Source organism: Narcine bancroftii, chromosome 6, assembly GCF_036971445.1.
Source record: "Narcine bancroftii isolate sNarBan1 chromosome 6, sNarBan1.hap1, whole genome shotgun sequence".
Taxonomy (NCBI): Eukaryota; Metazoa; Chordata; class Chondrichthyes; order Torpediniformes; family Narcinidae; genus Narcine; species Narcine bancroftii.
Window position 1 is genome coordinate 188,876,741 of NC_091474.1, and position 25,515 is coordinate 188,902,255.

The 25,515-nt window shown below is 39.2% G+C and overlaps 1 protein-coding gene across 2 annotated transcripts in view; it reads left to right on the plus strand.

Moving 5' to 3' along the window:
- Positions 1-25,515, plus strand: part of LOC138736879 (venom phosphodiesterase 2-like) — a 161,560-nt gene that overhangs the window by 77,881 nt on the left and 58,164 nt on the right. For both annotated transcript variants that reach the window (XM_069887028.1, XM_069887029.1), the window contains exons 6-7: positions 3,348-3,427; positions 6,699-6,818. In XM_069887028.1, the coding sequence (XP_069743129.1) occupies positions 3,348-3,427; positions 6,699-6,818 (200 nt within the window). The remainder of the gene's footprint in view (positions 1-3,347; positions 3,428-6,698; positions 6,819-25,515) is intronic.

Genomic DNA, 25,515 nt, shown 5'->3' on the forward strand with positions numbered 1-25,515 from the left:
ACGGTTTGAGGCGTTATCAGCCCACTGGCGGTGGTCAATGTGGCAGGCACCAAGAGATTGCTTTAGGCAGTCCTTGTACCTTTTCTTTGGTGCACCTCTGTCACGGTGGCCAGTGGAGAGCTCGCCATATAACACGATCTTGGGAAGGCGATGGTCCTCCATTCTGGAGTCGTGACCCATCCAGCGCAGCTGGATCTTCAGCAGCGTGGACTCGATGCTGTTGACCTCTGCCATCTCGAGTACTTCGACGTTAGGGATGAAAGCGCTCCAATGGATGTTGAGGATGGAGCGGAGACAACGCTGGTGGAAGCGTTCTAGGAGCCGTAGGTGGTGCCGGTAGAGGACCCATGATTCGGAGCCGAACAGGAGTGTGGGTATGACAACGGCTCTGTATACGCTTATCTTTGTGAGGTTTTTCAGTTGGTTGTTTTTCCAGACTCTTTTGTGTAGTCTTCCAAAGGCGCTATTTGCCTTGGCGAGTCTGTTGTCTATCGTATTGTCGATCCTTGCATCTGATGAAATGGTGCAGCCGAGATAGGTAAACTGGTTGACCGTTTTGAGTTTTGTGTGCCCGATGGAGATGTGGGGGGGCTGGCGCACGGATGGCAGTCTCTTCAATCTGAGGCGCCTGCAAGCTCACACCAAGACACAAGAGCAACTTGTCCGTGAACTACTCTTTGCAGACGATGCCGCTTTAGTTGCCCATTCAGAGCCAGCTCTTCAGCGCTTGACGTCCTGCTTTGCGGAAACTGCCAAAATGTTTTGGCCTGGAAGTCAGCCTGAAGAAAACTGAGGTCCTCCATCAGCCAGCTCCCCACCAAAAACTGTGATACATGAAATGTAATTGACCGAAATAGCCGGGGACCTTTAATTGAGCTTTAATGTCTGTATTGGACAAATGACAGCAGCTGCACACTTGGCAGCAAGTACCAATCTACATGAAGATGTTATGAGCCCAGAGGTTCCCAAAACCCAGCAGCAATAGATATTCACCAAGACAATATGGTTACTTAAACAAAAGTTGCTTTTAATTATCTTTAAACATGAAAACAGAATTACACTTTAATTTATCACTATTGACTTAACTAATCTAACAACCCCCTCTAATTCCAAGCACACATGTATATAATGTGGGTGTGTGTAAGTTCAGAAAAGTTCTTTGATTCACAATCCAATCTCACTTCTCATTTCTCCAAGTTCACTGGTTGCAGGCAATTCTTATACAGTGCACAGAATTTAACATTTATGAAGTTCACCAGGCTTTGGTGCTCGAAAGGTAAATGGTTACCACTCAGTAAGGTTCTTGTCTTAGTGCTCGAAAGGTAATTGGTTACCACTCAGGAAGGTTCTTGTCGGTTTTCAGAGAGAGATTTGCTGTTCCAGGACATCCACAACTGATGTACTTCCATCAGTCACATCAGTGTCTTGCTGACGAAACTTTCCCTGTCAGGGTTCTCCAGATGATAACCTCTTTCTTTCAGGTCACCGCAGAGTTCCTTTTTATTTCTTGTATTCCAAGTGAAATATTAGACAGCCAGTCCTCTCCTCTTGCATGAACCACAAGGGATGTGACTAGGCCATCTTCCAAACTGGGGCTTCTTTCCAGCTTGTCCTGTTCAAGTTCCAGCTACTTCTGCTGGCTGACACTGTCAAGTCATCTCTGCTTTCTCTCTCTCTCTCTCCTCACACACTGAGACTGAGAGAAAGCCTGTTTGATTCTAACTACTTGCAAAACCACATGACCCTCTTACAACAGCAAGCTCTCCTGCAGACAATATGTGGCTCCAACAATCTCTTTTATCTGTTGCTTTGGTAAACACCAATCCATTAGTGAAGTCTCTTGAGCACTCTTCAAAGCTCTTGCAAAAAAAACCCCTAAAAACTTATGTATAGCATAAGCAGAGTTCCAGCATTTCAAATAAGATCTGTTTCAAAGTGTTTGTATGTGATCCACTCCAACAAACCTTTCCCAATTTATTTCCCAAAAACATTTCTATATACGCTATCACAAAGCAAGCTTGTGAACTGTATGCCAGTCCATGCAAATAACAAGTTCCAAACTTGCTAAAAGTTTTCAATCTGAAATGTTAACCCTGTTTCTGCTTCACTTGATGCTGTTTCAATTGTGTTTCCAGCATTTTCTGTTTTTATTTCAGATCTCTGGCACTGAATCTGCTTTGGGTTTTTTTTAAACTTTGGTGTCCTATTTCAGTTTGGCACTAAATTGGGTGTGATCGTGAATAATGATGAGGAAGCAGGGAGGCTTCAGGGTGACTTGAATAGGATGGAATGAAGTGACACAGTCACAGATAACAAAGAAGGAGATTTTGATCATGTACAATGTCTTCGGTACCACAGAGGGTGTGAGGACAAGTCTCTGACTATAAAAGGAGAGAAATTTCTAAATTCAAATGGCGACAATGAATGTGGAGAAAGAACAGGGATTATATGGTGCTGAAATAGATCAAATAAATTTGATCATATCAAATGGTGGAACAGGCTAGAAAGGCCACGTAACATTTACTTGCTTCAGATTTTCATGGGTTCAAGAAGACTAGATATAATTTTAAACCTATTTGACTCGAGTTAAAAATTGTACCGGCAATCATAGATCACAGTGTCATGGCTACTTTTCTAACTGTTTCAGCAGTTTTGATTTGTTCTTCTAAACCGAGATCATTTTATTTTTGTAACATAAAACCATCTGGTTATTTATTGATAATGGACAACATCCTGACTTAGATGCTGTTCCTTTTGTCATCACAGAACCAAAATCCTGCAACCCCCTCACTCCCACCCCCAACTCTTCACCTTTACCGTGAAGGTTGCAAGAGTTACAAATGGTAGCTTGTCATCTCCTGAAGAACAAGTTGCTATCAGATCTTGCCCTTGTCTCCCATGCCCAGATTATGTTCATGTGTTTAGAAAAATGTGCAAAATCTCTCCACATCACAGAGATGGCACATTACATGAAATCTTGAGATTGTTGCTGCAGCTTTGGTACTTATCTATTAAGACATCTTGAATGCAATTTCTTCTTCCACAAACTGAGGCTGTTTAAATACAATGCACTTTGTGGCCCACCAGTGAGACCCAGATTCTCATTCGCCTTGCTTCTGCCACTCTCTTCTGCAAGCCACATATCAATATGATGGATGCTCAATTCCACCTATCCAATAGTTGCTCTAATCGAATACATTGGTTTCTCTTCCACAAACATTAACCTATCTTTGAAGTCTCGATTCTCTTTCTGAAGTCCAGGATCTTGCCGACATTTCATGAGCTTGCATTGCAATAATCATTCTGACTAAAAATATACTAAATGCATTTATTGTAATTCTTGGCAGGAACTTGTGGTGTGCAAACTCCACACCTAATACCAGTGTATCCAACCAAAACCTTTCCAAACCACTATTCAATTATCACAGTGAGTAGACTCGTGTTTTTTTTTCATGATATTTGATGTGCATTTTGCTCTGTGTGTGTGTGTGTGTGTGTGTGTGTGTGTTCTTTTATAATGTTAGAGCAATGCTAAAGCAGGTCCTACAGAGAATGAGAAAATAATTTTGGCATGCTGGGCAATCTTGACCATAAGGCATTTCTCATAGTTGAGAGACTGCCTAATTTAGTTTACACCTCATTAATGAATGCAGGATTTGGAAGTAATGCATGCAAATATTAAACAATTTTCTAAGATTTCCTGTCTTTTTTAAGTTGACTCCTTAGTTACTCAACTTCTTGGAAAGTATTTCTTAATTTTTTGGCTTCTTTAAAATTGTCAGAGCATTTTAAATTGATTCTTTGTTTGTGAAGCATTTTATGAAAATAATATTCTAATGTAAAGTCTCTTCAAATTTGTCAGATCATTTTTGGTACCCTTGTATTTATTTTTGTTGATTAATTGAACATGAGCTTGTTTTTTGAAAATTTTATTTAATGATTTTATAGAACATTACAGAAAAAGAAATAAAATATATGAATAGGAAACAAAAAAAGAATATAAGACTCTCCCTCCCACCTCCCCCCCAACTAGACTATACTATCTCCACCCCCCTCCCCCAACCCTCGAAGCCTTATAAAAGGTTTTAAGCATTTAAAGTTAATTGATCAACATGCCTGCTCTGTACATATCATTTACTCAAGATCTATAGCCATACATTCCAAATGTAAACTCCACATTTTAACAAAAAAAATTATTTTGCAAATTATAAGTTATTTTTTTCCAGATATAAACATGATTGTAGTTCATTATGCCATCTTTGTATATTCAATTCGACATCATTTTTCCAAGTAACAGCTATACATTTTCTTGTAACTGCTGCCCTACTGCACAAATGCCAGTTGTGATTTATCAGCCAACCACGGGAAAACAGCATTCATATAACCCAATAAACACATCATTGGATCCAATTGCAAATCAGTTTTGAATAAATCTCTCAAAAATTTCATAACTTTTTCCCAGAAGGATTTAACTTTCTTACATGTCCATACAGAATTCTCCACATCAAAAACACAAATCTGATTAACTAAATCCATATTTCTTTGACTTCTCAGGAGTCAAGTACAATTGATGAATAAAATTGTAATTAACCATATTATATGTCACATTAATTAATTTTGTAACACTGTCAGTACACATATTTGACCATTCCTCCCAAGACAATTCAATATCTAAATCTTTCTCCCATTTCTCTTTTATCCTATATATGAATCTAATTTATTTGAGCAGTATTTGTCGCACTGATCATTAAGTAATTAATGATTTCTGATAGATACTGTAATGATGGGCATCAAAAAAAAGGACCCAAATGGACACCATTTGGCCCACCAATTGAAGAAGAGCTTTTTTGATCTAATCCCACCTTTCTGCACAAGATCAGAAGCCCTGCAGACTGTAGCTCTTCAAGTCCACATCCAATAACTTTTAGATGTGATAAATATTTTGTTCCTTTGCGCTTTTAATAATCATCTTATTGTTTTGTGCTACTTTTTTTTAGGATTTATGGATGCACATTCCAAGATGTGTTTATTCCTTAACACCACTTAATATCCTGATATTTATAATAAGCTTTCCCAAATTTGATGAATTTGCCACTTTTTATCCAGCTGAACTGACCATCAATGTCCTCCTACATTCTAAGCTTTTCTCTTTGTCAGCAACAACAGAATGAATATTGGTTTGATTGGCAAACCTATTTATCAAACTTTGTTTTTCTATGTATGTATTGCAGAAGGTAGATGTTCGGTCAAATATTAGTGGTCATGACTTTCTGGACCCAGAAGCACCCATTAACCATTGCACCTACCCTACTGTCACTGTGCCAGTAGATCTAGTTTGCCACGCCCACTTGTTTTGACTTTATAGAACAGCTTGTCTCATGCAGCATTGTCAGCAACCTTGCTGAAGTCTACGCAAAATATACTGCATGAATCAATCCTGCTTGTAACTTCCTCAAAGTATTGAGTCCAGTGAGGCACATATGACCTTCCAAAAACCTTCACATTGTTTATTCTTGAAAATTCGCTGCCAGAGGAAATGAAGGAGACTCTTAAGTCCTCTGATTTTGTTCAACTTCCAGTGGTGATTGGATGATAATCAAAAACAATCGCTGTAGGCCGAAAGTACATAATGATAAACTGATTAACTTTATCGAATGCTTCTTGCATCCATTCAAATAGACCATTTGTGTGTTTACACATAGCACTTGATTTCTTTTGGCAGTTGTGCCATAATGCATCATGAGACAGGTGGTTTTGTTAATTAAGTGCTTCAAAACTGTTTAAAGAAAAATATTAATTTTCAATTTAATACTAAAATATGCAATTTTTGAAACAAGTAAGAATGGCTATTATGGTTGAATCTAACCATAGATACAGCCTTTTGATCCACCTTGTCCATATTGACTAGATGCTATTGCCTTTTGCCTGCATTAGGTCCATATCACTCTATACCTTTCATTTCTAAGTACCTAGGCAAATGCCTTTTAAGCATTGTAACTACATGCCTCTTTGACTCAGATTATCACCATCCACTGTGTGGAAAAAGTTGCCTCTCAAATCTATAAATTTCTTTCCCTTAAACCTGTAGCCATTAGTTCTAGACTCCCCTCCCTTGGGGGCAAGAGAACTTGATAATTTAAAGTATTTGTGTCTCTCATTAATTGATAAACCTCTAAGATCACTCCTCATCATTCTGTTTCAGTGAGAACATAGTGAGCCTATGTCCGTCTTGACAGCCCTCAATTCCAAGCAATATCTTGTGGATCTCTTCTGCATTATTTCTAATGCTACCTTGGCCTAGTGGCTGAGTAGAAATTAGTAACTCTAAATATTCTTAGAATGTTTCATTCTGGTGTCAAACAGAATCATAACATGTTCGCAAATCATATTCAGAAAGGAACACATTGATATACTATAAATTCTTTATCATTTTCCTGGTACAAAACAACTATTGAATATAAACTTTCATTTTAGACAACACATTCCAAATATGAAACACTCTTCCTAAAAAAAACCTTGTTTGGCCTTTAGTTCTTTTGCTAATCACCATTCTATGTTCATTCTGATGATTGACATTTAATGTGACAATAATTTAATATTTATTTACTTCATCAAAGTCATTTGTGATTTGAAACACTTCTATGAGAATCCCATTTTCACTAGACAATACATCAAAGTTACATTCTCTTCCATTTCAGGGACTTTACCCAGAATCTCACGGAGTGATTGACAATAAAATGTATGATGTGGACATGAATGCTTCTTTCAACATTCAAGGAAAGGAAAAGAACAATCCCCTGTGGTACAAAGGACAACCTGTGAGTATTGGAAATAAAATCTGTGCATTTTAGCTGCAATACTATGACTTTAGTAGAAAAAAGACTTTTGGTTGGAAATATTTCAGCAAGCAGCATTGTAAAGCCCTGATAAACAATGTAACCACAGTGTAACAATCCAGTGAAAATGGACTCTAACCTGTAAATATTTGAAGTGGTTATTCCATGCTGGTTTATTTATTAATCTTGCGATCACATCAGCTTAACATGCTGACTTGTGCACCCAAAATGTTTCCTGCGTCGGACCATTACATGATCCGAAATCAATGAAGTTATGTACCAGAGCAATTAAAGTTAACTATTAACATACATGGGCTCACATTTCAAGTGTAGATGCCCAACTGGTCTGAAGCATTCAGTACCTCATCCCACTTTCCTTTCACCTCTCTTCCATCTCTCCTGATTTCCAATTTGCTGATGGCATCAGCAAGCATTCCCTACTTCCACCTGTTTCACCAAAAGTCCAACTCTTGAATAATCCAAGATACTTCAGAATTAGAGATTTTGTCATTATAAGGGGAAGAGAATGGAGGGAGAGAGGATGAGGAGACATTATCATTCCATTTATAGTTTGAGCAATCAATTCAGATCATGATATTAGGATCTGGGGTGGGTGAGGCAGTGGGATCTGAAGAAGGCAAGAAACAAACACCAAAGGTGCTCAGTGGTCTGATCACTAGAATAAAAGGTCAAACTGCTTGCTGTAATAACTCAAGGTACTGCTTATCTACTTCCCAGACTCCCCAGCAGATTGTTGATCTGTTCTTGCCAGATTATTAGGACTGCTAGGTGTATCCCTGAGAGGCAATGACATCATGGAGCTCTCTCAAGATGATAATACAGTACGTTTCCAATTATCTGAAAGCCACTTAACCAAAATTTTCAGTTATCCAATTTTTTATGTTTGGGTGGCAACATGACATCACAAGTAGAATTTTTTTTTCCACCTGGCGTGCTCATGTGGGGCTCTGACGCACTGTTAGTGTCAGTTTGGTAGCATCAATAAGCGACTGGGTGAAGTCGGCAGGTCAGGCAATGCATGGGGAGATTGTCCTTGTTTCAGGTATCTCCTTCCCCTCTCTCTTTCGATCTTTACCCTCCACTATATTTGGTTCTCTGCTGTCCTCAGAGATGGCTTCAGAACAATTGGGGGTGGGGGGCATTATGGTAATCACGGAGGGGGATGGGGGCTCTGATTGTTCAGCAGCCTCGGACTTGGGGGGGGGGGTGGCAACAGCAGGAGCGGGGACCTCTAGCTCCCAGGAAGGTTTGGCGACGGTGGTGGGGAGGTGTCTGGGATCGGAACGGGGACCACGGGCTCCCGCGCAGGTTCAATGATGGCGGTGGAGAGGTGTTGGGGATCAGTGACTGCCGATATAAATATTCTGCTGATGCTACTTAAAGCCATTTCTCAGTTGTCCAAAAATTGATACACATTCCGTCCCGAGCATTTTGGATAATCAGAAACGTACTGAATTGATAAGCCCGACACTGCCACCCTGTGTCTGCACATGCATTTAACCTAGGCTTGTACCATGAGCAGTGCAGTGTGAACTGGGCTTTTTAAATCCAGGGAAGGCACCAGGACAGGAAGAGGTATGAGCACAGAAATGGCATGCACGAGTGCATTGGGCAAGAGTAAGGGGTTTGTATTAATTCAGTCGTGACATTTTGTTTAGAAAAATATTTTCATTAGGCCACTTTTTCTTTCATTTCTCTGTTGTGAGAAGGAAAATGCGATGGTGAATAATCGAGGAAATGTGAGGAGTGTGACGAACTCTTCTGTACATTTGAAGTTTTGTGTTTTTGTTAATTGTTTGGTCAGACAAAGCCAGGGTCAAAATGAATTGATCAGGTTCCCTTCCTGTTCTTGCTGCATTTCTCTTGCTCCTTTCACTTGTTTTCCTGTTCCTCAGCTTTCTGCCAGAGATGTGATGTCAAAGGTCTTTTTCACATAACGACTAGAGCAGAAAACTACCTTTGATTTTGATAACCCCTAAAATGAGTGCAGCTGGGAAACTCCAGAGCAGTTTAGATAGCAGCATACTTTAATATTAATGTGTCACATAATGTTCCTTCTGGCATCGAAAGAGGAGAAAATGACATTGTGTATATTCAAGAGGGAAATGTTTGTGTGTATTTTGGTCAGTATGGTTCATAGTGTGAAAAATAAAAAAAAAATTTAAAAAGTGGGTGAGTTCAAAGGAAATAAAATATGAAAGTCTGCAGACACTGTGGTTGGAATAAAAACACAATGCTGAAGAAACTCAGTAGGTTAAATAGTATCTGTTAACATAACAAAGATAAAAATACAGAACTGGCATTTCAGGCTTGAGCCCTTCATCAATCAATGAAGGGCATTGTTGGAATTGCATTGTGTTTTTATGAGTTGCAAGGAAATATCAACAAAATAATGCAATGTAATCTCAATGACATTCATGAAGTAAGGTCATTCCCCCACCAACTAATCTGTAGCTAAATTAGTTAAGTCTGACCATGCTGAAATAGAAAAACACAGCAGAACCACAGAGAATTCAACCCAATTTATTCACAATGGTCACACAACTATTATGCCAGTGGGAACAAGGGATACAAGACATGAGTTCAGCTCTGACTCGTTCTGTATTGAACCTTGTTCAAATTATAGGCAGCATGGGTACGCTTTTTGAATCATTTCTGTGTATTTGGTGGTACATAACATGGGTAAGTTATTCAAATGCATTGTTTGATTGACTTTTCTTACATATACAAATGGATGGAGATAATTTATGTCATACAAGAAGAAATAGGAAACGATCAGTCTTTGACAGGTCAGCTTGATATTGTCTCAGAATTCCAATCCTTTGATAGAATCTCGCATGTTACTTGTAAGTTACATTGGGTTTCATTGTTCATTTGGCCTGGTTTTGAGGTTAATTATAAGATGTTAATTAGTCCCATTAGAAGAATGAGTCTGTTCCTATTTGTTCATTGTGGCAAAAGGTATCCTGACATTCCTTGGCAATGTAATATCAATGTTGTCTCCACCTGACAATCTGTGCTGATTTCAAGATGATTAGTTCAATCTCTTGTTCTGTCTGTGGGGCAATTCAACAGGACACAATTTAACATACAGATGAGTTCTCCAGCAACTGATTTGGTTTCAATGGGACACAATTTAACATAATGGTAGCATGTAACTTTTGCAGACCTGTGTAGGGTTGGATTTATTTCTACCCTTTAAGCAATGTCCTCATAAACTTCTACAAGTTGATGATTCCTTTTAATAGAATTGATGCTCAATTCTTGTCATTTAACCTCAGGCAAAGCAATTTGCCATTAAAACAAGCTATAGTTTGGTCCCTCTTCTTATAGAATGGCACTGGTGACACCAAATGAACATTGAACACTTGGATAACAATCATCTAGAGTGCATGCTGCCAGTACTCAACGTGTGCGCATGCACCCTGGTGACATCCAGCATATTTTCCTGTGGATCATGTTTTAAGGAACTATTGAAATTCAAATCAAACCTTCTAAATTAAGTGCACATTTTTCTTTTGTGAAATGCTGCTCATTATTGCTGCCAATTTCTGCTGTTTATTAAAATTTACTTTCTTTTTCTTGACATTTATTTTAATGCAGAATACTGCTGTTTCGTGTCTTGAAATGGAAGAAAATGTTCCATTCATTTTCTGCCTTTGTTTCCCACATTTTATGGTCCAGAAAATTTAGCCCAGGTTTCTTGAGTTTTCCGAAATAAATGGTTGCGAGTTTCATTTCGTGTAGCTGCTGCTACATTGGTGACCTCGATGAGTCCAGACAGTTTTCTGGCCTCTAGCTATGGATTCTTGAGAGATCAACGCAGTCATGGTGAAACTGCCCCACTTCTGGATGCATCGCCCATGCACTTGGTTCGGGCAGGCAGAAGTGCAGTTTCGCCTCCAACACAGCTCATCAGATGCCACGATGTTCTACCACGTCATGAGTATGCTCGACAAAGAGACCATGGCCAGGGTGGATGACCTCATCCACAACCCACCGGAGGAAGGTAAATAACTCGCCCTCAAAAACCTCCTCCTCGAAACTTTCAGCCTTTCCCCACAGCAGCGCGCTTCCAGACTCCGACACCTGGATAGGCTGGGAGATAAAACCCCATTTGCCCTCATGGACGAGATGCTGGCGATAGCAGAGGACCAGAAACCCTGTTTCCTTTTCTGGAAAATTTTCCTCGAACAAATGCCTGAGGACATACAACTCCTGCTGGCAGATGAGGACTTCTCCGATCCACGATGATTCGTGGCCTGCGCAGACGTCCTCTGGCAGACCAAGCGAGAAAACAAGACCGCCCTCAGCCAGGTCACCCGCCCAGGGCCCAGTCGGCTGCAAGCGCCCCACAAGCACAAGCTGGAAGATCACCACCCCACCTGGTGTTTCTACCATCGACGCTGGGGGTCTCAAGCCCGCAAGTACAGGTAGCCCTATACGTTTCAGGGAAATGACTCGGCCAGCCGGCGTTAATGGCTGGGGCAGCTGGCCACGTGAACAGCCTCCTGCACGTGACCGACAAGTCCACCAGCCAATGGATCCTAGTAGACACCGGAGCTGAACTGAGCATGCTCCCCTGACTGCCCTTGAGACCCACACCCGCGCATGGGGCCCTACCCTATGGGCGGCCATCAGATCCTCCATTAGGACATTTGGCACTTGCAGAGCACAGAACCAGATCGGAAAGGACAAGTTCTGCTGGAAGTTCGTGCTGGCCCCGGTGGGCACGGCGCTGTTGGGGGCCGATTTCCTCCGGGCACACAGCCTGTTAGAGGACATTAAAGGCAAGCGTTTGGTCAACACTTGCACCTTCGAATCCATCTGTCTTGATGCCACAGACGTGTGTGACCCAGGGATAGCTTCCATCAGTGCCCCCAGGGACGAGTACTCCAGTATTCTCAACGAATTCCCCTCAATCCTGCAGCTGCAGTTCACTTCCGCTATGGAGTCTGCCACCACATCTCGACCCAGGGACCCCCTCTCCATGCCAAAGCCAGGCAGTTGCCCCACGAGAAGCTGCAACTGGCTAAGGAGGAATTCTCCTTACTGCAGGAACTAAGGTCTGCCCTGACGACATCGGCAAGACTGCAATCGTCACCCCGTTCGGCCTCTTTGAGTTCCTGCAGATGCCGTTTGGCCTCAAAAACACGGCCCAAACCTTCCAATGCCTGATGGACACAGTGGGCAGAGACTTGAACTTCATGTTCATCTATCTCGACGACATCTTCATCACCAGTCGGGACCGTGATGAACATAAGATCCATCTCCATGCGCTATTCACCTGCCTGGCAGAGTTTGGCGTCACGGTCAATGTGGCCAAATGCCAGTTTGGCAAGCAGTCCCTGCAGTTTCTGGGCCATACCATCTCAGCAGCCAGAGCCGCCCCGGCACCAGAGAAAGTCGCAGCCGTGTGCCAGTTCCCGAGGCCCACCACCCTCGAGGGAATTTGTTGGCATGGTCAACTTCTATCACTGGTTCATCTGGGGACGGCTCGCATCATGCGACCGTTGTTCGCACTGATCGCCACGAAGAACAAAGCCCTGGAATGGACAGAAGAGGCCGAGAGTGCTTTCTCTGCCACTCTTCTGGCCCACCTGCGGCTGGATGCTCACACTGCACTCTCAGTGGATGCGTCAGCTATGCCCATTGGGGTGTCCTGGAGCAATTAGTCAACGGTCAGTGGCTCCCGCTAGCCTTTTTCAGCAGGCACCTCCAAGAAACAGGTAGCCCAGATGGCAAGGAACTGCACACAGTCCCAGACTTCTGCCATGCAAAGGCACCGGTACAGCAGTTCGACTCCACAGCCAAAAGATTCCAATGCATACACGTTAACATCGTGGGCCCCCTGCCAGTGTCCAGGAATGCCCGCTACTTGTTGACAGTGGTCGAACGCACTACGAGGTGGCCGGAAGCCATTCCATTGAAGGACGCTTCCGCTGAGACCTGCACCAGGAACCTACTCGCCCACTGGATTGCCAGGTTTGGGGTCCCGGCGCACATGATGAGCGATAGACGTGCTCAATTTGCATCCGCCCTCTGGTCACAGCTGGTGAGCCTCTTGGGGGTTAAGCTCCACCACACCACTGCATACCACCCCCAAGCCAATGGCCTAGTGGAGCGTTTCCACCGACACCTAAAGACGGCCCTAATGGCTCGCCTCACCAGCTCCAGATGGATGGACGAGTTGCCCTGGGCTCTGCTCAGCATCAGAACGGCTCTGAAAGAGGACCTGCAGGTATCATCCACGGAGTTGGTTTATGATACACCGCTGTTGCTACCTGGCGAGTTCTTTGGCCCAGACACCGGCTCCGCAGCCGAGGGTCAGACCTTGTTGGCAGACTTAAGGGGTAAGCTCGCCTCGCTAGCGCCCACACCTCCGTCCCACCATGGCAGCCATGCGTCCCGTTTTCCCAAGGAGCTGGACACAGCCTAGTACGTTTTCGTCTGGCATGGTTCTCACATCATGCCCCTGCAGCGCCCCTATGAAGGCCCCTACAAAGTCCTGCAGCAATCAGGCAAGATGTTCACCTTGGTCATTGGGGGAAAGGGGGAACTGTTCACAGTCGACTGTCTCAAGGCGGCACACTTGGACCTCAGCCAGCCGGTAGCAACGACCCAACCAAAACACCAATGCTGGCCGCCCAGGCGGCGAGACGCGTAACTGGTTCTGGGAGGGGGGGGTTGTGTGGCAGCGCACATACTCATGGCAAACTGGCCCCGCTTGTACCGCTGCGCCGGCGGGGCAGCCATGAGAAGATGGCGCTGTCGGGGGACCTCTGTGCCGCGAGATTTGAACAGATCGCGCGCCTCAGGAGAGCATGATGATGTCACCGCCTACACGGGGGTGGAGCTCACGCTGCCCTTAAAGGGGCACGTGTGAGGTTTGAAAGAAAGTAATTGAAAACCCCAATGTGGTGGATGCGAGTTTCATTTCGTGTAGCTGCTGCTACAACACTTTCATTTAGTTCTGAATGATTGAACCTTTACTTTTGAGACAATGACCCCAGTTTGAGGTGTTCTGAGAAAACCATATTTCTGCTTATGCCAATAATAATCCTTAAAAATTTTGAATGCTTCAAGATCTTCTCACACTTTTCTAAACACTAGAGAATATCTGCTCAATCAGCTTTGTCTCACTTCGTAGGCAGAATTCTACCATCCCTAGGATCAACTCTGCGTGCAAGCATATTCTTTCTTGAGCAGGGTTCATGGATGTTATATAGTCCTGATAATGTGAACTATTTTGTAACTGTGTAAGAATACACCCTTCTCATTGTAGTGCACCACTGTGGGGTGTATGCATATGTATACGAGTGTGTAAACAGTTTCCTGAGATGGTGGAAGACATCAGTAAGTAAAGTCTCTTCTGTTATTTGAATCTTGCATCTCTTAAGTTATTTAAGAAGCTGCCCAAGTAACACAGAGACATAACATGGTGGCAGCGATATAAGAGAACAAATAAAGTCATACAATTGATTGTAAGTCACTGAAATACGAAGGGGAAGAAGAGAAAAAAAATTACTGAAAATAAGCTGGAGCAACAGCAGTTCACCCAGTGATGGACCGGGAGGCTGAAGACATTGTTGAATCATTTAAAAAACTTCAGCAGAAGTGGAATTATAACATTCAAAAGCTATTTTAAAAATGCAACAGCAGAGGAGAAGATCAGTTATATACTTCTCTGGATATGGGAGCTTACAGAGGTGGAGAAAAATGATACAGAGCAGATATTTGCAAAGTTTGCTTCTCACCTTGAACCCAGGTCTAATCAAAGAATTAAACACTATGAAGGCTGATGAAACTGTTGATAACTTCCTCACCAGACTAAAAATTGTTGCATCAAAATGCAGATTTAAGGATATAGAGGAAAGATTAGTTGATCAACTAATATGGGGTAGTGCCCATCCTGAAGTGCAAAAGTCTCTTATAGGGAAGGATAGCTTGAAGCTGGCCAAAGCCTTTGAGGTCAGGAGAATGCAAATGGAATCCCTAGCTATGCAGACCCACCCACAGCAAAGAGAAGGAAGGGTTGATGCTATGAAGAACACAATCAGAAAAGTGAAAACCCCCAAGACCTGCAGGAGGAGCAGCAGACAACACCCCTTCGATGACCAAAACAAATGCCCCGCATATGGTTCTGAATGGTAAAGCAAACTACTGGATGAAGATGTGCAAGTCTGGTATGAAGAAAACAGTAATATCAGTGAAGAAAGAAGACAAGAAGAAGATCCACCACATAAAAGGAAACAACGAGGACTCTGACACCCAGATACTGGACACAGAATCCATACACCTTCATTACATGTCAGTAAGATGAAAGAAGGAAGTGACTTGCACACAAGGATCCAAATACAGAGGACAATCCAGAACAAGCCTATGATATTTAACCTAAAGGTGAAGCTGGATACTGGATCACATGCAATGTCCTTCCACTCGGACTCTACCACTGGATGTTCCCAGAAAACATAATTAAAGGGTAAAAGATGGTGCATTGGAAACATCAGATGTCACATTAACAGCCTATGGTGGACCCATGATCAAGTAGCTAGGGAGAGCTAAGATCAATGGTTTCCATAAGGGAAAGAACATCCTCTGTACATTCTATGTGGTAGATGCAGTCGGACCAGCAATTCTAGGTCTGGATAGCTGCTGGGAGTTGCAGTTGATCTCTGTCAATTATGAGATCCAGACAAAGAAGATATGCCAAAAGTACAGAAACACACAACACAAAGAGGAAATGATTTCCACAGAAGTACCTACCAGCCCATGGCACAAAGAGGGAGCAGACTTGTTCACCAAGAGTCAAGAGTGGTATTTAATAGTAGCCTGTTACTATTCTAAGTTTCCATTCATCAAAAGGGTGAAAAACCTGAGAGCATCAACTATCACCTCAGAAATGAAAGTGTACTTTGTTGAACAAGGAATACCTGAGCAAGTAATATGTGACAATGGAACAGAGTTCATGTCACAAGAACTCAGAAAGATGGCTGGAAAGTATGGGTTTGGTATCATCATCCCCTACTACCCCAAAGGTCATGGGTTCATTGAAAGACAAATGAAAACTGTGAAACACACACTAGTTAAGTGTTGTGAAACAAAAGAAGACCCATCCCTTGCTCGTCTATCATTACGAGCAACACATTTAAGGTCTGACATGAAATCCCCAGCAGAACTTCTAAATGGCAGAAAATATAACTCTACCAAGCAAAATAAACCTCCGGAAGACCAGGAAGAAACCAGAAGACTGGCTGACACGCCAGTCACTAATACCGAAACATCAACACAGCAGTTGTCAGGTGAAGCACAACAAGCTACATCACCTACACCTGTACTAGCAACACAGAGCACAACAGTCGCAGCCAAATCCACAAGATGGCGAAGCAACATAATGTAATATCGATAAGAACTATTTCGAAATAGTTGTGTAAATAAACTAGTGTACAAGTTAAGTGACTTAAGTTGCACTGGACAGAAAGTGATAAAGAACATTATTTTTTTCTTTATCTTGAGAGGGAGGGATGTTGTATAGTCCTGATAATGTGAACTATTTTGTAACTGTGTAAGACTATGCCCTTCTCACTGTAGTAACTGTAGTGCACCATTGTGGGGTGTATGTATATGTATACGAGTGTGTGAACAATTTCCTGAGATGATGGAAGATGTCAGTAAGTAATATTCTCTTCTGTTATTTGAATCTTGCATCTCTAAGTTATTTAAGAAGCCTCCCAAGTAACTCAGAGACATAACAATGAACCTAATGCATAATCCTTCTTCCAGCTGAGGACTCACCCACAGGCGATGAATGGTGTTTAAATTTTCACAGTTGAGATGCACAGAAGGAGAAATTTCCCATTAGTCCCAGAACTGAATGGATACAAAATATATTGCATTTAATTGATTCTGTTGCTGCTCCAAACAGGTCTCACTTCACACACTATACAATCTCTCTACTCTCCTGACCCTGGACTCCATCACATTGAAGATGACTTTCACTGTTCTTTCTAATGTTGCCTCTGGTTTATACTAATTTCTCTCTCTCTCTCTCTCTCTCTCTCTCTCTCTCTCTAAAACACTGCATTGTATTTTTATTGCTGTTCTATGTATGGGTTGACGAGCTAGATTGTTCACAAAACAAACTTCCAACCTGTACATCAGTGGACATGACAACGAACTTGATTTTTGCAGCCATTATCATCAGAAGGCCAAAGACAAATATACCAGCCTCCACATCAGAAAAGGATAGGAAATGGCTTTCATTCTTTGTAGAGTCCATCCACTCATTCTTTTTAAAAAACTTTATTTAATTTTCAAATTACATAAAAATAATAACAAAATAAACTAAAGCAATATTAACCCACCCCCCTCCCTCGCACCCTCAGCAAGCCCCACAAAAAAATCTCAATTAATTACATACATAAACTGTGTAATATCTCAAACTTTTAACAAAAAAATTTAAGATATTTCTAAACCCATATATTTCCAAATAAGGAGACCACTTCTGATCAAAAAAAGAAATAATTATCATGCAAATTATACATGATATTTTCCATATAAATACAAGATCTCAATTCATTATGCCAGCAAACTATATTCACATCTACGTTATCTTTCCAAGTAATTGCAATACATTTCCGAGCTGCTACCAATGTGAGATGAACAAAAGCCATCTGAAACTTATCCAACCCCAAGCCAGTCAGAGATACAGTATAACCGAACAAAAAATTTCTGGGTCTAATGGCAATTTAATCCTAAATAATTTTTTTTTAAATTTTCTAATTTTTTCCCAAAAAGGTTGAACTTTATCGAAAAGCCAAACTGCATGTAAAAAGGTTCCAGTGTGTAATCCACATCTAAAACATAAATCCGAATTACTAAATCCATATCTTTTCAATTTCTCAGGAGTCAAATACAATTGATGTAAGAAATTATAATTAACTAAACTATATCTTACATTAAGTAGTTTAGTGATCCCATCTTGACACAACCTCCCAATCCGCCTGAGGTATATCATAAGATAAATCTTCTTCCCATTTATTTCTAGATTTATTTAAATCTGGCTTATTCATACTATCTTGTAACAATGAATACATATCAGAAATAAAACTTTTTTTAATGTTTGCAAAATCAAAGACTCAAACTTTGTTAATTCTGGTAACTCCATATCTCTTCCAGAATTATATCTTAACAAAGCATGAACTTGATAATACACAAGTAATTAATTAAATGGTACTCCAAATTTTTCCCTAAGTTGATTAAAACAATCCTCAAGCACCTTTATACCTTCAGAATCCCAAATCTTTAAATACATATTATTCATTGAAAAAGGAATAACCCTATTTTTATATAATGGAGTTAGAGTCGATATCTTACCCCTCGAACCTATAATAGAATTCCTTTTATTCCAAATCCCTAATAAATTTTTTAAAACAGGCATATTATATCCCTGTAATAAACAAGAATTCCACTTAAATATAAATTGATAAACCTGAAACTCAGAAATACAAGTTAATTCCACTTTGGCCCAACTATGACGTTGAGTAATATCTAACATCCTATTAAAAATTTTAATTGTGCCACTTCATAATAATTTTGTAAATGAGGCAATTGAAGTCCTCCTAAAACATTTCCACGTCAATTTCTGTAATGCTAACTTTCCCTTCCATAAAAATTTCTGCACTGCCGTATACAAATCTTGAAAAAATACTTTTGGAAGTAAACATGGGATCAATTGAAAGAGATACGTGGAAAGATATTCATCTTAATACAATTTACCCGGCCTATTAATGTTAATGGAAGATCTTTCCATTTATTCAAATCCACTTTAATCTTTTTCAATAATGGTACATAATTTAATTTATATTGTTACAAGATCAAACCAGCAACCACAAAGAAGGCATATCACACAGGGGTAAAGATGAACAATTATTTTGGTAACAAAAAATTCACCTTCAAACTTTAATTCAAAATCCCCCCTTTTATAATAATGCCCACTGTTTACTATGCAAATCTGTATAACAGTGTAAAACTAATAAATTCCCCAGCTTAAATATAGCATATGTAATCAAAGTCTATACTTCCAACCAGCCCCAGACAAACTTATAGACACAAAACAAACACAAAACACACAAGACTCACAAAACTTTGATCTCAACCGAAACAAAGATCATAAACAAAATTCAGTTTGTTTGGTAAAATGAAGCCAAAATATCTTTGAGAGAGAGAGAGAGAGGGAGAGCACAAAATTTGAAGTTGTCTTGTGTTGCTTTCAGAGAGAGGAACCAACTGACTTGGTCCGGATCCTTCTGGCTCCCTTTGGAATGTTCATCCTTTTTGAAATCCCAACATTCTAAACTGTCATCCAGACCATGTTTTTGGGCCTTCTTCCACTCCACAGCACCCCCAGTGGTGGTTTATTGTCCAAGTCCAGAAATTTTTAGATCATTTTTCTGCACATGCTTAGTCTGTCTCCCACTCTCTCAGCAGTCCACTACCTTGGCTCTCTAAGGCAAACTGTCATTTTTAACATGAAACCACACAACACATAAGGCAATACACATCACAGAACTCTGTAACAATATAAAGACTGATAATCAACAATTATCCCTAAATATTTAATTTTCTCAGACCATCAAATCCATAGTCTCCAGGAGATTTCCCATTTGGCATCTCCTGTATAGCTTCCTTAATTTCAAAATCTGTAAATGGAGACTCCAGTTCTTCCACTTCATCTTCTCCTAAGACTGGCAAATCCAAAGCAGATAAGAAAGATTTAATAGAACCATTATCCTGAACCCCCTCAGAAGTATATAATTTCTAATAAAATGAATGAAATTGATAATTAATTTCCTGAGCTTTATAAATAACTATTGAGTTCTTTTTAACAGCATTAATAGTTCTCGAAGCTTGTTCAGTTTTCAATTGCCAAGCTAATACCTTATGAGCTCTATCTTCTAATTCATAATAATGCCATTTAGATCTTTGAATTAACCAGTCATATTGATATGTTTGCAATGTATTATAACAAAGTTTCAACTTAGTCAATGCTGCTTTTTTTTATCTTCAGTAGTATTCTTCTGAAATTCTTTTTCCAACTCAGTTATCTGTTTCTCCAATGTCAAACTTTCTGCCAAATATTTTTAACTTTTGCTGAATAGCTAATAATTTGACCCCTTAAATATGCTTTCAAAGCATCCCACAAAATAAAATTACTCTGTACTGAATTAATATTCATACTTAAAAAAGAGGAAGTCACGTGATGGAGTAGAAACCGGTAAGAAAATACCAGCCCTCTCCAGAAAAGTTTAAAAAAAGTAAAGAAAAACAAAGCTACAAACACAGAAACCATAACAAATTAAAAATAAAAGTGTGGAGAAAATGGCAGCAAAGAAAAAAAATAAAAAACAATGGGAAGAAAAGAAGAAGGAAAGATGTCAGAAGAGAAATGTGAAGGCCTTACCTGTATGAGGAAGCCCACCATGGAGAGAGAAGCCCGCTCCCTGAGGTCAGTGGAAACCCCGAACTCAGGACTACAAATATGGCTCACGGAGCCAAACAAAAGTATGCGATGCACAAGACAAAAACAACACTTACGGGAGGGGAGACCAGCTGAGGAGTCGATCTCCACAGCTGAAACAGACAAGTATAACATGACAGCAAGACTCCCAACAGGAAAACATAGAAAAGAATGGGAACAAGAAGGAAGAGAATAAAAAAAGGAAATCAGAGAAACAACAGATGACCAACCCAGAGGAAGAAGACCAACACCAAGACACCTTTAATAAAAATAATAAAAACAAAAATACCCAACAAAATAAAATAAACAACCCAACAAGAAGATCAGAAGAGACAGAAGTAAAGGACACAGATCCTGGAGTGGACTCAGAAGAAGAGGAAGGAGAAAATCAAACTCTACACAGAGAAATGGAAGATGAAGGGAAGGGACAGTACATGGATAAAAAAAATTTAAAGAATATATGGAAACATTAAAAGAATGGTTGACACAAGAATTCAATGAAATAAAACAAAGAATAAAAGGTACAGAAGAAAAAGTGAATAGATTAGAGATGGTCATGACAGAAATAGGAAAAAGAGTAGACAAGGTGGAAGAATGAGAAACAGCCATAGAAATGGAGGTAGATGACTTAAAAAAGAAATTAGAAGAATCTGATAAAAAAAAGTTAAAGAAACACAGGAGCTGTTAACTCAGAAGATAGATATAATGGAAAACCATAATAGGAGAAACAATATAAAGATAATGGGCCTTAAGGAAGATGAAGAAGGCAAAAATATGAAAGTATTTATAAAAGAATGGATCCCCAGAGTCCTAGGAATGCCAGAATTACAGGAAGAAATGGAAATAGAAAGGGCACATTAGCCCCTAAACCACAACCACAACAAAAAACCAAGATCCATTCTAGTAAAATTCCTAAGTTATATGACAAGAGAAAATATATTGGAGAAAGCAATGGAAAAAATAAGAGAAGACAAAATGCCACTGGAATACAAAGGTCAAAAATTTTTTTTCAATCCAGATATAAGTTTTGAACTCCTGAAGAAGAGGAAGGAGTTTAATGCAGCAAAAACGACCCTATGGAAAAAAAGTTATAAATTTATGTTAAAATATCCAGCAGTGCTTAAAATAGTTATCCCGGGGCAGCAAAGCAACTGTTCTCGGATCCGGAAAAAGCACGAAAATTTGCAGAACACCTACAAAACAGACAGAGAGATGAAGAGATATAACAAGAACAAAAATGACAACAAACTATATATGAAGAAGAAGAATAAAGTATAAGTTTAAGAACTAAGAAGAGAAAGAAAGGGAAGAAAGGAAGTAAGGAGGGAATTAAGAGACTGAGCTTTGTTATATATGAAGATTAAAATCTTTTCTGGGGGGGCTGGGTGGGGAAGAATAACAGTCACTGCGAAATCAGTTGACGCTTGCGAGCGGGTTTGCAAATCCAAATGAAGAGGGGAGATATGGTTGCCCAACAAGGGACAAAGGGCAATTCAGAGAGGGGAGGGACTATTGGGGTTAAAGGAATTTTAGATATGGGAATAGTGGAAATATTTTATGTTTTAGAAATGTTGTCTTACAATTTGTTTAAAAAAAGAAAACAGAAATGGATAAGAAGGGAAGGTGGTGATGAGGAAGTGGAAAGGAAAGATAAACAAAGTATGAAATGGCCATGTTGAACTATATGACTTTAAATATTAATGGAATACATAACCAAATCAAAAGGAAGAAGCTGTTAAATTTACTGAAGAAAGAAAAAATTGATATAGCGTTTGTTCAAGAAACACATTTAACTGAAATGGAACACAAGAAATTAAAGAGAGATTGGATAGGACATGTAACAGCAGCATCATATCATTCAAAAGCCAGAGGAGTAGCTATATTAATCAATAAAAATGTACCAATCAAAATAGAAGAGGAAATAACAGATCCAGTAGGGAGGTATGTAATGATAAAATGTCAGATATATTCAAAATTTTGGAATTTACTCAATGTATACGCACCTAATGAAGAAGATCAAAAATTTATGCAAGATATCTTTTTGAAGATCGCAGATACGCAAGGGACTATACCAAGAGGAAGGGATTTTAACCTTAATTTGGACTCAAGCATGGATAAAACTGGAATAAAGACTAACAGAAAGAACAAAGTAATCAAATTTATAATTAAATCGATGCAGGAAATGCAACTTTTGGATATATGGAGGAAACAACACCCAAAGGAAAAGGAATATTCATATTATTCGAGTAGACATAAAACATACTCAAGGATAGACCTATGCCTGTTATCAGCCCACATTCAAGGAAGAGTTAAGAAAACGGAATATAAAGCTAGATTGTTATCAGATCTCTTACCCCTGTTATTGGCAATAGAGCTAGAGGACATCCCACCAAGAATGTATAGATGGAGATTAAACTCCATGCTACTTAAAAGACAGGATTTTAGAGAATTCATTGAGCGAAAAATTAAAATGTACTTTGAAATCAATACGGAATCAGTGAAAAATAAATTTATACTATGGGACGCAATGAAAGCATTCATCAGAGGATAGATAATAAGTTATGTAACTAAGATGAAAAAGGACTACAATCGAGAAATAGAACAGTTGGAAAGGGAAATAAGAAATACAGAAAAAGAATTAGCAATAAAGGAAGATACAACTAAAAGTAGAGAATTGACAGACAAAAAATAAAATATGAAACACTACAAACATAAGGTGGAGAAGAACATGATGAAGACAAAACAGAAGTATTATGAGCTAGGAGAAAAAATGCACAAAATACTAGCTTGGCAGCTTAAGACAGAACAAACTAAAAGAACGGTATTGGCATCAAGGAAAAAGGACAAACAAATTACATATAACCCAATGGAGATTAATGAAAACTTCAAGGAATTCTACGAGCATTTATATCGAACTGAGAATGAAGGGAAAGAAGACAAAATAGATGAGTTTCAAGCTAAAATTGAACTACCAAAATTGCAAGAAGAGGAGCAAAACAAATGAATAAAACCATTTGAAATAGAAGAAATACAGGAGATATTAAAAAAAACTACTGAACAATAAAACACCGGGAGAGGATGGATTCCCAATAGAATTCTATAAAACATTCAAAGACTTATTAATTCCACCTCTCCTGGAAGTAATGAACCAGATTGAAAAAACACAAAACATACCAGATTCATGCAAAACAGCAATAATTGCAGTAATACCAAAGATGGGGAAAGATCCACTAACACCAGCATCGTATAGACCAATATCTCTACTTAACACAGATTATAAGATGATAGCTAAACTATTAGCAAACAGATTGGCCGACTGTGTACCAAAAATAGTAAAACTAGACCAAACTGGATTTATTAAAAAAAGATGAACAATGGACAATATCTGTAAATTCATTAACTTAATCCATGCAGTACAAGGAAACTCCAACAGTAGCGGTTGCTTTAGATGCAGAGAAAGCCTTTGACAGAGTAGAATGGAATTATTTATTCAAAGTACTACAAACATTCAACTTACCAGAGAAATATATTAATTGGATTAAAGCATTATATAAGGGACCATTGGCGAAAGTGACAGTAAATGGATATATATCAAAACAATTTAAATTAAGCAGATCAACAAGGCAGGGATGTCCACTATCTCCCTCACTGTTCGCGTTAGCTATAGAACCACTAGCAGAACTGATAAGAACAGAAAATAAAATACAAGGGATAAAAATAAAAGAGAAGGAATATAAAATCAGTCTAGTTGCAGATGATGTTATAATATACTTAACAGAACCAGAAATATCAATAAAAGAATTACATAAGAAATTGAAGGAATATGGAGAAGTATCGGGGTACAAGATCAACGCAAATAAAAGTGAGGCAATGCCAATGAATAATGCGGATTTCACAAAGTTTAAGGAAGAATCACTATTTAGATGGCAAACACAAGCAATTCGATACCTAGGTATACAACTAAATAATAATCTCGGCCATCTATATAAACTAAATTATCAGCCATTAATGAAAAAATTACAAGACGACTTAGAGCACTAGAAAGACTTACCACTAACACTGATAGGAAGGATAAACTGTATTAAAATGAACTTCTTCCCAAGGATACAGTACCTATTTCAATCATTACCAATTCACCTAACAGAGAAATTCTTCAAGGAGCTAAAGAAAATAATAAAGAAATTCTTATGGAAAGGGGGGAAACCGAGGATAGCTCTAGATAAATTAACAGAATGGTACAAACAACGAGGCTTACAACTACAAAACTTTAAGAATTATTATAGAGCAGCACAATTAAGATACCTATCAGATTTTTATCAAACAAAGGAAAAACCAGATTGGACCAGATTAGAGCTAGATAAAATAGGGGAGAAGATACCTGAGCATATACTCTATAAGTGAGATGAAAAATTGGTGCAACGTAGGAATTCACCAGTATTACACCATCTGCTCAACATTTGGAAGAAGATTCACGTAGAAAGGAATAAAATAAATTATCAACTACCAACATTAATATTGACACAAAATCAACTAATCACTTTCACAATGGATAACCTTTCCTTCAGAGAATGGAAGAGAAAAGGGATCAAAAGAATAGAAAATTGTTTTTCGGGAAATAAATGATTATCTTTTGAACAAATGAAGGACAAATATAATATAACTCACGATACAAGGTTTGCATACCACCAACTGAAAACCTACTTGAAGGACAAATTGGGAAGCAGTCTGAGGTTACCAGAAGGAAGCAATTTTGAATATGTGATTACAGACACAATGATAATTTAAAAAATTATAACAAACATGTACATCAAACTGCAAGAAAAGGAGAACGAGGAAACAAACTGTAAACCTAAACAAAAATGGGAACAAGATCTAAACATAAAGATAAAGAATGAAACGTGGGAAAAGCTATGCTCTGGAACCATGAGAAATACAATAAACACGAGGTTACGCATGATACAATATAATTGGTTACACAGGCTATACATCACACCCCAAAAGTTAAATAAATGGGACCCAACAGTATAAGACAGATGTTTTCGCTGTAAAAAGGAAATGGGAACAACAAAACATGCAATTTGGACATGAGAGAAAGTGAAAAAATTTTGGGAAGATCTAAACCAGATATTAAATAAAATC